Source organism: Microtus pennsylvanicus, chromosome 1 (genome assembly GCF_037038515.1).
Source record: "Microtus pennsylvanicus isolate mMicPen1 chromosome 1, mMicPen1.hap1, whole genome shotgun sequence".
Taxonomy (NCBI): domain Eukaryota; kingdom Metazoa; phylum Chordata; class Mammalia; order Rodentia; family Cricetidae; genus Microtus; species Microtus pennsylvanicus.
In genome coordinates this window covers 135,209,248-135,221,574 of record NC_134579.1, presented here as the reverse complement: position 1 = coordinate 135,221,574, position 12,327 = coordinate 135,209,248, and the positions used below count along the sequence as shown (strand labels likewise).

Genomic DNA, 12,327 nt, shown 5'->3' with positions numbered 1-12,327 from the left:
GGTCACCTAAAGCTTACCAAGCTGTCATCACAAAGCAGATGAGGTCATAGCTCAGTGACAATGACCTGGGTATGACAAGGCTCTGTATGTCAGCCTCCCCTAGACCCAAAGGTAGGTAGGTGCCTTTTCTAACTACTTAGGACTCTGAATAGGATCATCAGTGGAGGCAGAGGCCAGCCAGGACAAAGACCCTGTGTCAGTTTAATGTCGTGAGAGACCAGTAGCGAATATGCAGATCTTGTCAGCAGTTCAATCTGAACACTGGCTATGTATTGTCTGTAACAATTTTACATTTGTAGGTTTTTTGCTGCTTGAGACAGTTGCACAAAGCTGCCAATGCAGGCCTTGAACTTGTAATTCTCCTGCCTCCACCTCCGCCTCTGGAGTTTTTTAAATTATGAAGCTGCATCATCCTTAGCATGGATGTCTTTTTCCTGCTTTCCCAACGCTGGGGATTGGACCATCTAGCCTTTCACCTGCTACCCAAGCATTCTACCATTGGCCTAGCCCACTACTTTCAGAAGGGGTCTTGCTTTGCATGTAGCCCAGGTTGGAATTCAGTAGTCCAGGCTCACCTCAACAATCCTCCTGCTTTAAACTTTCTCAGGTTGTTTGACCTGCACGTGTGTGCCATGGCACACACATGGACTCAAACACATACATAGACACACCATACCCAAGGTGAATGAATATAATTAAATTGTCTTGTTTTCCATACTTTTGGCCAGGACATTGAAAGTACATGATGAAACTGAAACATGTTTTGGTTTTTATATTTTATGTATATGAGTGTTTTGCTTGCATGTATGTATGTGCATAACATGCATTGCCTAGTGCCCATGGAAACCAGAAGGGTACATTGGATCTCCTGGGAGAGTTACATTTGTGAGCCACTATATGGGTGCCCGGAACTGAACCTGGGTCCTTTGGAAGAGCAGCCGGCTCTTAAGCACTGAACCACCTCCCCAACTCCCTGAAGTATTTAATGATTACCACAATGTTAAAAACAAACAACAAACGTGTTAGCCACCGATCAGAAGACAAAGTATCCAACAGCCCAATGTGGTGTCTTTCACCTGTAATGCCAACTGAAGGGAGGCAGAATGAAAGAAATCACGAGTTCCGGGTCAGCCTGGGCTGTAGTTCGAATGAAAAACCCACCAGTGTTCAGCTTCAGGGGCTCCCACAAGTCAAATCTTAGAAAACGCAGGCATCAAAACGAAAGAAATCGATTACAACACGTTAACCCAAGAATACATGCTATTTAGACTGAAGAAATGGATGGGAAAAAAAAGCTCTTCCTTACATAAGAACGTAAGAATATCATGAAAAGAAGTCTTTTAGAGAAGCCTGTACCCATGTTCCATGGTTTCAGGCGTGCTGTCCTTTTGCGTCTGTATATATACATATACACATATACACATACATACATATATATACTGACTCCCGAAGGCTAGGATTAAAGGAGTGCGCCACGACCGACCGGTGCTTCAGCCTCTAAACCCCTAGTCTCCTTCCTGAAAAGAAAACCGAGCCCAAAGTAGCGGTGCGTGCCTTTAATTCCAGTACAACGGAAACAAAGGCGGGTGGATTTTTGAGTTTCAGGCAAGCCTAGACTACAGATTCTATGCTTGCTACGGCTGCGTAGAGAGACTTTGTCTCGGATATTTTTAAAGAAAGGAAGAAAAACTGACAGACAATCTTAGCACAGCCCTAAGAGTGGTTCAGGTAGGGGTGTGGTGGTGTGTGCCTTAAAAGCCTGCAGTAAGTTCAAGGTCAGCTTGGCCTCCCTGGCGAGATTCAGGGCCATTAAGGGAGACTGTCAAAAAACAAAACAACAACAACAAAAAACAAAAACAACAAAACAAAAACAAGCAACAGATGCCAAAACTAGTAAGCAGATGTCTGTTTTAGTGCGGTTGTTCAGCAAGCGCTCCACGCTGGACCTCGAAGCATTAGGGTGTCAGTTTGTACAACGTCAGAGTCACGGGTCTAAGTCAAACTCCCTCTGCCACTGTGGGTGCAGGATGTCACCAAAGCCTTTCTCACGCCGCGGGTCCCTTGTGCGCCTGCGCACTGTCGCACAGCCCCCCCCCCCCCGCCCCGTTCCAGGAGCTGGGGGCGGGGCGGGGCTCGCAGTCTCGGTAGGGCGGGGAGTCCAGAACCCCGTGAAAGAAGCAGGCGGCGCCGGGACTTTCTAGTTTGAGATCAGAACCCCCAGAGCTCTCAGTAGCAAGTCGGTGCCGCTGCTGCAGCGCCGAGGTCAGGGTCACCGACCGCTGTCGTGTCGGCGCACTCGGGACCCACCGTCCGGGCGCCGAGTCCGTCAGTCGGGTGAGCCCGGCTCTCACGGCCTACGCTTTTCCAGGGGACTCGAGGGCGGGGCCCGCTCTGCGGACCTCGGGCACTCGGGTGGCCATCCGTGGGTGCAGTCTATGGTGCTGCCGCTCTGCTGCTAAACCCGGCCTGGCTGCTGACGGGGACCGAGAGGGAAGTCGGGGTCGGTTTACACCGTGGAGACACCCTGTGCAGAACGTGGGAACCTTAGATGCCAGGCAGGCCTCGGGGAGCTGAGAGCCGCGGGACATCTCGGAACTAGAGGCCGGGCAGCCCCAGGGGTGGCGGTAACTCCGGTGTCGGCTGAACAGGCTAGCCGAAGCAGCAGACTCGGACACGAATGACCGTGAACTGCCTCCAGTCTCCCTGTCGCTTGCTGTGGTGCATGCGGGTGGGGTCAGTTGGGATCCCTGAAGCGTGGAAGGGGGCTCTGACCAAGTTCAGAAAAGCGTGGGGGTGAAGCCGGAGGGCGTGGTGGCACACGCCTGTGATCTCAGGATTTGGGAGGTGGAGGCAGGAGGATAAGACAGTCAAGGTCATCCTCTGCCGCCTGACTTTTGGGTTGCAAGAGACCCCATCTGAAAGAAAAAAAAAAAGAAGAAAGAAGGCCCGGAGTGTCTTGAATTTGCTCCGCTTCTCCAGCCTGCAGGTCTTGGGAAGAGGCCCTAGAAGTCAGCATCTATCTGCTGCTTCTGTTTAAAAGCGAGATTACACGTGAGTTTCTGGTGCCTCTGTGTTTCTGTGAAGTCTGTCTGAATTTTTAGGACATGCGGTTAATCTCCTTCCCTTTGAAAGTTCTCTGTGGAATGTTTTTTATTCAATTCTATGAGTGATGTCGCTGCCACTCACTCCACGGGGATGATGCGTTCAAGACCAGCCTGGACCACACTGAGACCTTGTCTGCAAAATAAAAAGACAAAAAAGAATGAATTATTCATTGCTCAGGGTCTGAGAATTTCCCTACATTTTCAGTGAGACCTTTTTAGAGCAGTGGATGGTGGGATTCTATGCTATATCCATTTAGTTGCCCTTTTTTCTTAGGGTTCTCTAATACTGAATATCTGTGCTAAAGGCTGGTGTGTGTTTTGTAAGGCCTAGCGTGTTATTTAAGCGTACTGAGGTTGGTGGCTGGAGATACCGCTGAGGCCCATCCTCCTTCCCTGCACTGGTCAGTTTTTGTTTGTTTGTTTTTGTTTTGTGAGACAGGGCTTCTCTGTGGAGCCCTGGCTGTTCTGGAACTCGGCTGGTCTCGAACTCAGAGATCTGCCTGCTTCTGCTTCCCGAGTGCTGGAATCAAAGTCTTGTGACAGCAGGCCTGGCTCATTGGTTGTTCTTTTTTTTAATATTTATTTATTTATTATGTATACAGTGTTAGCTTCCATGTCTGCCTACAGGTCAGAAGAGGGCACCAGATCTCATTATAGATGGTTGTGAGCCACCATGTGGTTGCTGGGAATTGAACTCAGGACCTCTCGAAGAACAGTCAGTGTTCTTACCCTCTGAGCCATCTCTCCAGCTCCTCATTGGTTGTTCTTAAGTGTGACATTTGGATCAGCTGCTGTGTCTCTTGGGGAATTTTTACAAATGCAAGGGCTGGGGCTGTAGCTCAGCGACAGAGCCTTTCCCAGCTTGTGCGGGCCTGTGAGCTCTCTCTTTTCAGGGCTGCAGAGCAAACACACGCCAGGAAAGCGCATGCTTTCTTCTAAAACGTACTTTTATGCATGTGTTTACATGTATGTGCTCCACCTACAAGTGTCTGGGAGGATCTAGAGTAACAAGTAGGTTGTGAGGACCGTGTGGGTGCTGAGGATCGAACTTAGGTCCCTGGAAGAGCAACCAATGCTCTTAACCCCTGAGCCAACTCGCCCGGTCTTCTAGGTGACCCCAGTGCATCCTGAAGTCTCACTGCCACATTTTGCAGCTGATTGCCCTGTAGTTTGGAGGAGGACATAAAGGACTGTAAGCCACCTCCCACCTCCCACCTCCCGCAGTTTGTGTTGCATGTAAGAAGGGAGAAATGGGATACACTGACACTTAAAATTTGGAAGCTCTGAGCAGCTCTGATCTCATGGCTGCATCCTCTTCCCCAGCTCCGTCTCTGACCAGCTTCTCCAGGGCGTGATGCTCGAGGAAGGACAAGCCAGTTCTTGCAATTCTAGAACCATGGCTCATGTAAGTTGGTTTCTTTGTATCTCAAATTCTGTTTTAAAAAGGTTACAGTATTTATTTATTTATGCCGCCTGTGTACATGCGCATACAGCATAAGCATGCTGTGGCACATGTGTGTGTGTGTGTGTGTGCATGCAGTATGGGTATGAGCATGCTGTGGCACATGTGTGTGTGTGTGTGTGTGCATGCAGTATGGGTATGAGCATGCTGTGGGGCATGTGTGTGTGTGCATGCAGTATGGGTATGAGCATGCTGTGGGGCATGTGTGTGTGTGTGTGCATGCAGTATGGGTATGAGCATGCTGTGGGGCATGTGTGTGTGTGTGCATGCAGTATGGGTATGAGCATGCTGTGGTACACGTGTGCATACGCATACAGGCATAAGCATGCTGTGGCACATGTGTGTGTGTGCATGCAGTATGGGTATGAGCATGCTGTGGGGCACATGTGTGTGTGTGTATGCAGTATGGGTATGAGCATGCTGTGGGGCACATGTGCATGTACATGTGGACATGAGCATGCTGTGGGCACATGTGCATGCGCATACAGGCATAAGCATGCTGTGGGGCACATGTGCATGCACACATGGACATAGCATGCTGTAGCACACACATGACTGTCAGGGCACAACTTTTGGAGTTGGTTCTCTCCTTCTCCCTGGTTTGTCCTGAGGATAGACCCAAATCCTCAGCTTCCCACGTGGGTCCCTGGGATAAAGCGCATGCAGTTATTTATTTATGTTTATTTATTTTGTGTGTGTGGTTGGGGGTGTGCCGCAGGTGTCTGTGCAGGGTAAAGGAGCCAGCTCTCCTTCCACCCATCACGTCACCTGGCGTGGCCGCGGCAGCTTTTACCCAGCGCACCCTCTCGACTGCCCTGTCAGTTTTGGTCTATCAGGTTGAACAAACACTTCCTAACAGAATCCGATCCTCCGGCTGCTCCCCAGTCTTCCACTACACGGTGTGTGTGTGTGTGTGTGTGTGTGTGTGTGTGTGTGTGTGTAGCCCCCGCACCTGCCTGTGTGTCCTTCTCTCCATCTTCATCCGAGGGTGCACTGACCAAATCGGTCCCTGACAGGAGCTTACTTGATGTGAACGCCAGAGGATCAGAAAACCTCTCCTTAAAATATCACTGCTCCCACAGAATTGCATTGTGAGCAGTTACTACATACGTAATTTAAATTTTCCATTGTTGACAGAGTAAAGGCACATATATAGTATTACCTATTTTATTCTCTCAAATATTTACTTAATTTTATCGTATGTGAGTGTGCCTGCGTGTATATATGTGCACTGCATGCATGCTGGAGCCCTCAGTATCGGAAGAGGATATTAGATCCCTTAGAACTGGAATTACTGGTGGTTCTGAGCCACCATGTGGGTTCTGGGGACCAAACCTGGGCCCTCTGCAAGAGCAGAAAGAGCTCTTAACATCGGAGCCGTTTCTTCTGCCCCTTGTAAACATTTTCTCAAGATTTTCTTCGTTAATTTTGATGCGCGCGTGAGTGTGTGTGTGTGTGTGTGTGTATGTGTGTGTGTGTTTGCAAATGCGTGTGCGCCCGGACCTCTGGCTCCGCAGGGCAGCGGTGCTCTTGACCACTGAGCCATCTGCTTAGCCTCCTGTGGGTTTGAATGAGAACGCCCCCCCAAAGGCTCATGTATGAAATGACTTCTATTACTGTTTATTATATTAAAACTTGGGGACAAATATAAGATAAGAACCTGAGACAACCAAAGCGGTCATGATACACCCGCCACTGCCTGCCTCCCAGCTCCTAAAAGGCCTGGCAGCCTTCTGGCCCCACCCTCTCTTCCCAGGGGCCTCTCTTTCTCCCTCCTGAGTCCACCAAGGACTCTGATTAATTTTCGGTCAGCTGAATGTGAACCTGACATCTCGAACCAAATGCTGTATTCAAATGGACAATAGACCATGATATAAAAAAAAATTCCCATAAGACATATATTTGAAAACTTGGTCCCCAGTTAGTGGGAATATTTGGGAAGGATTAAGCTGTGTGGCCTTTTTGGAGGAGTCGTGTTTATGGGGTGAGCTCTGAGGCTTCAAAAGCCCGCACCAAGCCCAGGTCTTTGTCTCTCTGTCTCTTTGTCTCTCTTTCTCTTGTGTATCTGTCTGTCTGTCTGTCATCTGCCTGCTGCCTGTGTATCAGGATGTAAAGCTCTCAGCTGCCATGCCTGTCTGCTTCCATGATGACCATGGACTAACCTAAAACTACAAGGAAGGCCCCAATTAAATGCTCTTTTATAAGAGCTGGCTTGGTCTTGGTGTTTCCTCACAGTCAGGGAACAGTAACTTAGACACACCCCCAGTCATCTTATTGCGGTTTATCTTACACACAGTACACGGCTTGTCATTTCAGAGTGAGGTGATGTTCAGAGACGTGACTGTGAACTTTTCTCAGGAAGAGTGGGAATGCCTGAATTCTCACGAGCGGGACCTGTACAAAGACGTGATGTTAGAGAACTACAGCCACCTGGTGTCCCTGGGTAAGCTCACCTCCATCACTGTCGCGTGCACTGACCACCGTGAGACCCTCTCTCTGTGGTTTGGAACGGGCACCTCTGTGTAACACTTTCATGATCCCACATAGATCAAATACATAATTATAATTAAAAATAAGTTTTAAAAGGATAGAGTTGTATGTGTTTAAATGAAAATAAAGTCATGTCTCTACACTTGATACTAAAAGGCTTTAAATTCTAGTGTTTTCCTACCCTGAGAGCCATTGTTGTTTTGAAGAATTGACTAAATAATCTTTGGATCCTGGAGAGATGGCTCATAAATTAAGAGCACTGGCTTCTTTTGCAGAATATGTAGGTTTGGGTCCCAGCATCCATTCCCATCCCCAGTTTCAGGGGATCCAGCGCCCTCCTATGGCCTCTGAGAACACTGCATGCACATGGTGCATGGATATACATGCAGGCCAAACACCCGTACACATAAAAATAAAACTAAAAAAAAAAAAACCTAACAGTTAGGTGGTGATGGCGCACGCCTTTAATCCCATCACTCAGGAGGCAGAGGCAGGTGGATCTCTGAGTTTGAGGCCAGCTTGGTCTACAAAGTGAGTTCCAGGACAACCAAAGGTATCCTGTATCCAAAACCATGATAATAATGATAATTAATAATAATAAAACTCTGCATGTGCCCCGACCACACACAAAGTCTCCTGCACCTCGTCTTGCATTCACTATGTAGCCACGACACTACACCCCGATCCTCCTTCCTTTCCCTCCCAAGTGCTGGGGTCACAGCCATGTATCACCCCACCTGGCCAATAGATTTATTCTGTACATATATTCTGCTCTGTTCTTTCAAGCAGGATGCTCCATTTCTAAGCCAGATGTGATCACCCTGTTGGAACAAGGGAAAGAGCCCTGGATGGTTGTGAGGGAGGAGAAGAGAAGGGGGAGCCAAGGTGAGTAGGCGCTCATCAGGCAAAGTCAACCTGTGACTGTTGTGCCTGCTGGTTGGAGGATGCACTCTCAGGTGCTGATGGGAAAGGCTGGAGGACACACTCTTAGGTGCTGATGGGGAAGGCTGGAGGACACACTCTTAGATGCTGATGGGGAAGGCTGGAGGACACACTCTTAGGTGCTGATGGGGAAGGCTGGAGGACACACTCTTAGATGCTGATGGGGAAGACTGGAGGACACACTCTTAGGTGCTGATGGGGAAGGCTGGAGGACACACTCTTAGATGCTGATGGGGAAGGCTGGAGGATGCTCTCTTAGATGCTGATGGGGAAGGCTGGAGGATGCACTCTTAGGTGCTGATGGGGAAGGCTGGGATGCTCTCTTAGATGCTGATGGGGAAGGCTGGAGGATGCGCTCTTAGATGCTGATGGGGAAGGCTGGAGGACACACTCTTAGATGCTGATGGGGAAGGCTGGAGGATGCTCTCTTAGATGCTGATGGGGAAGGCTGGAGGACACACTCTTAGATGCTGATGGGGAAGGCTGGAGGATGCTCTCTTAGATGCTGATGGGGAAGGCTGGGATGCTCTCTTAGATGCTGATGAGGAAGGCTGGAGGATGCGCTCTTAGATGCTGATGAGGAAGGCTGGAGTATGCACTCTTAGATGCTGATGGGGAAGGCTGGGATGCTCTCTTAGATACTGATGAGGAAGGCTGGAGGATGCGCTCTTAGATGCTGATGGGGAAGGCTGGAGGACATACTCTTAGATGCTGATGGGGAAGGCTAGAGGACACACTCTTAGGTGCTGATGGGGAAGGCTGGAGGATGCACTCTTAGATGCTGATGGGGAAGGCTGGGATGCTCTCTTAGATACTGATGAGGAAGGCTGGAGGATGCGCTCTTAGATGCTGATGAGGAAGGCTGGAGGATGCTCTCTTAGATGCTGATGAGGAAGGCTGGAGGATGCTCTCTTAGATGCTGATGGGGAAGGCTGGAGGATGCGCTCTTAGATGCTGATGGGAAGGCTGGGATGCTCTCTTAGATGCTGATGAGGAAGGCTGGAGGATGCTCTCTTAGATGCTGATGGGGAAGGCTGGAGGATGCACTCTTAGATGCTGATGGGAAGGCTGGGATGCTCTCTTAGATGCTGATGAGGAAGGCTGGAGGATGCTCTCTTAGATGCTGATGGGGAAGGCTGGGATGCACTCTTAGATGCTGATGGGGAAGGCTGGGATGCTCTCTTAGATGCTGATGGGGAAGGCTGGAGGACACACTCTTAGATGCTGATGGGGAAGGCTGGAGGATGCGCTCTTAGATGCTGATGAGGAAGGCTGGAGTATGCACTCTTAAATGCTGATGGGGAAGGCTGGGATGCTCTCTTAGATGCTGATGGGGAAGGCTGGGATGCTCTCTTAGATGCTGATGGGGAAGGCTGGAATGCTCTCTTAGATGCTGATGGGGAAGGCTGGAGGACACACTCTTAGATGCTGATGGGGAAGGCTGGGATGCACTCTTAGATGCTGATGGGGAAGGCTGGGATGCGCTCTTAGATGCTGATGAGGAAGAGACATTAAACTTGGAAAGAAAACTTAGGTCTTTTACGAATGAGTCACCAGTGTCATATCTTCTATGCCAGATTGCCACTTGTTTCTTCTCTCTGGTTTTCCTGCCTTTTCCATAAGGGAAAGCTTTCTTGTCTAGTGAGAATACTTCCTGTGTTTTATATATAATTTCTTCGTAGATAATCCTTTGGTTTATCCCGCACTCCTTAAGAACCTTTGTGTAGCTACTTTGCTGGTATGTTTGTGTGTGCATAGCTTGCATGTCTGGTGTCCACTGAGGCCATAAGAAGGCACCAGATCCTCTGGAGACTGGAGTTTTAGGTGGCCATGAACCACCATGCATGTGTTGGGACCTGAACTCTGGTCCTCTTCAGCAGCCAAGAGCCCTTCACTGCTGAGCCATCTCAGCAGCCTGCATTTTCTTTTCTGAGATAGGTAGGGTCTTACTGTGTAATGAGGCGGCCTGTGAATTCCTCATCCTCTGGTCTCAGATCGTCTCCTCTCTGGGACTACAGGTGTGTGCCACTGCGCCCACTTGCATTTCAGTTCTTATGTAGGTAATTATTGTTTTCATCTTATGGAGCTTATATTTGTGGAAGTCATACAACAAGTGGGGATTAAGAGCACTGATGGTTAATACACAGGAGCTGGGTTTGGTGTCCAGCACTCACACTGTGGCTCACAACCATCTGCAACTTCCATTCCAGGGGATATGTGGCCTTTTCTGGCCTTCAAGGACATATATGAACATGGTACACAAACATGCATGCAGGCAAAATTAATGTAAAAGTTGAAAAATAAACAAGTACATGCTTGTGTTCAGGGTGTAGCGTAGTGGTTGAGCATCTGTTGAGCCATGGCCTTACCATCTGACCACACAACCATATGAAACAAAAAATAAATGGTTGCCGGGGGGTGGTGGCGCATGCCTTTAATCCCAGCACTCGGGAGGTGGAGGCAGGCGGATCTCTGTGAGTTAGAGACCAGCCTGGTCTACAGAGCTAGTTCCAGGACAGGCTCAAAACCACAGAGAAACCCTGTCTCGAAAAACCAAAAAAAAAATAATAATAATAAATAAAATAAATAAAAATAAATGGTTTATTAATATCCTGGAATGACCAGGGATGTGGTTCTTTAGTCCCAGCTCCTAGGGGACAGGTGGATCTCTGGGAACTCGAGGCCAGCCTAGTCTAATAATAGGCTCCAGGCTAGCCAGGGTCACATAGTGAAACTTTATCTGGAAAAAGTAACCTTGAAGAAAAGTGATTAGGGTAATGATTTATATGGAGAATTAGAATAAGGTGCAGGGACCAGAGTGAGGGAATGTTGTAGGAGCGGCGGGCTGCGTTCCTGCCCAGCTCCCGCATGGCTAGCTTTACCCAAAATAATTACACGGAAACTGTATTCTTTTAAACACTGTCTGACCCATTAGTTATAACCTCTTATTGGCTAGCTCTTACATATTGATCTAACCCATTTCTAATATTCTGTGTAGCACCACGAGCTGGCTTACCAGGAAAGATCTTAACCTGCGTCTGTCTGGAGTGGGAGAATCATGGCGACTGCCTGACTCAGCTTCTTTCTCCCAGCATTCCGTTCTGTTTTCTCTGCCTACCCAATTTTCTGTCCTATTAAAGGGTCAAGGCAGTTTCTTTATTTAACCAATGAAATCAACACAAAACAGAAGACTCCCACATCAAGGAGGGATGTACGAAAGGGATGTAGGAGAGGGAGTACGAAAACAACCAACTGAAGAGGCTCTGGTTGGCTAAAGATGGGATTGCGCGAGCGTCAGGTCCCTCAACTCCGAGGCCTTGCAGCACACAAAGTATGTTTTATTCATAAAGGCGGCTTTGGCTTGTTTGTTGTTTGTTTGTGCTGGTGCTGAGGATGGAAGCCACCCAGACACTCCACCACAGCCCTGGGCAGAATCCCTGATGGCCTGTTTCCTATTAGTCTTTAAGGTCTCCTTAACTGCGCTTACTTCTCCAGCAATGCAATGTGCATGAATTAATATTATTTGAAGACTAGGTCTCATCCTGTAGCCTGGTTGAAGCTCACCATATACACTATGCTGTCCCCGAGCTCACTGAGATCCTCTGTCTCCTGAGTGCTGGGATTAAAGGTGTGTGCCGCCACTCCACACCCTTTTTATTTTCAATTGTGTGTGTGTGTGTGCATTTGACTTTGTTTACTTACTGTTGTGCTTGGAGAATTGATCCTCATGGTTGCTTATAGTTGTGGATTGCCCAGTCTCGGTTCAGTGCTGTATTTGTATGACATCATTTCCTTAGCTTTTTTTCTCTTGATGAGGGCTTCCAGGTTGGGCATGTTACAGATAATGTTGCTATATGACATAAATTCTTTTTTAAAATACTTTTTTATTTAAAAAAAATTATTGAGCTCTTGGACTGGGGATGTAGTTCAGTTAATAGACTGCTTCCCTACTATGCACAAAGCCCTGGGTTAGATCCCCTCAACCACATAAAACCAGGTGTGGTGGCACACACCTGTAACCCTGTACTAGGGAGATCAGAAAGCTTACGGCCATCTTTGGTAATGTGCTGAGTTCGAGGCCAGCCTAGCCAACATGAATGAAAACCTGTCTCAAGGAAAATCAAGGCAGATGACGAGATAAAAATGTATCAAACTCTTTAAAAATATGAATGTGTTTGTATGTATTTATGTGCTTGTTTTGCTTACATACATACCTGTGTGTGTGTGTGCCTAGTGCCTGCAGAGACCAGAAGGGATTAGAGATGGTTGTGAGCCATGTGGGTGCTGGGAACAGAACAGAGGTCCTCTGCGGGTGCAGCAAATTCCCTT

General features: G+C 48.3%; 1 protein-coding gene across 1 annotated transcript in view; it reads left to right on the top strand.

Annotated features, from left to right (window-relative positions):
• Positions 1-2,107: 2,107 nt before the first annotated feature.
• LOC142853589 (uncharacterized) overlaps positions 2,108-12,327 on the top strand; it is a 37,816-nt gene continuing 27,596 nt past the window's right edge. Inside the window, exons 1-4 of the mRNA XM_075978785.1 lie at positions 2,108-3,051; positions 4,428-4,509; positions 6,883-7,009; positions 7,843-7,941. Coding sequence (XP_075834900.1) covers positions 4,459-4,509; positions 6,883-7,009; positions 7,843-7,941 — 277 coding nt within the window. The 5' untranslated portion in view covers positions 2,108-3,051; positions 4,428-4,458. The remainder of the gene's footprint in view (positions 3,052-4,427; positions 4,510-6,882; positions 7,010-7,842; positions 7,942-12,327) is intronic.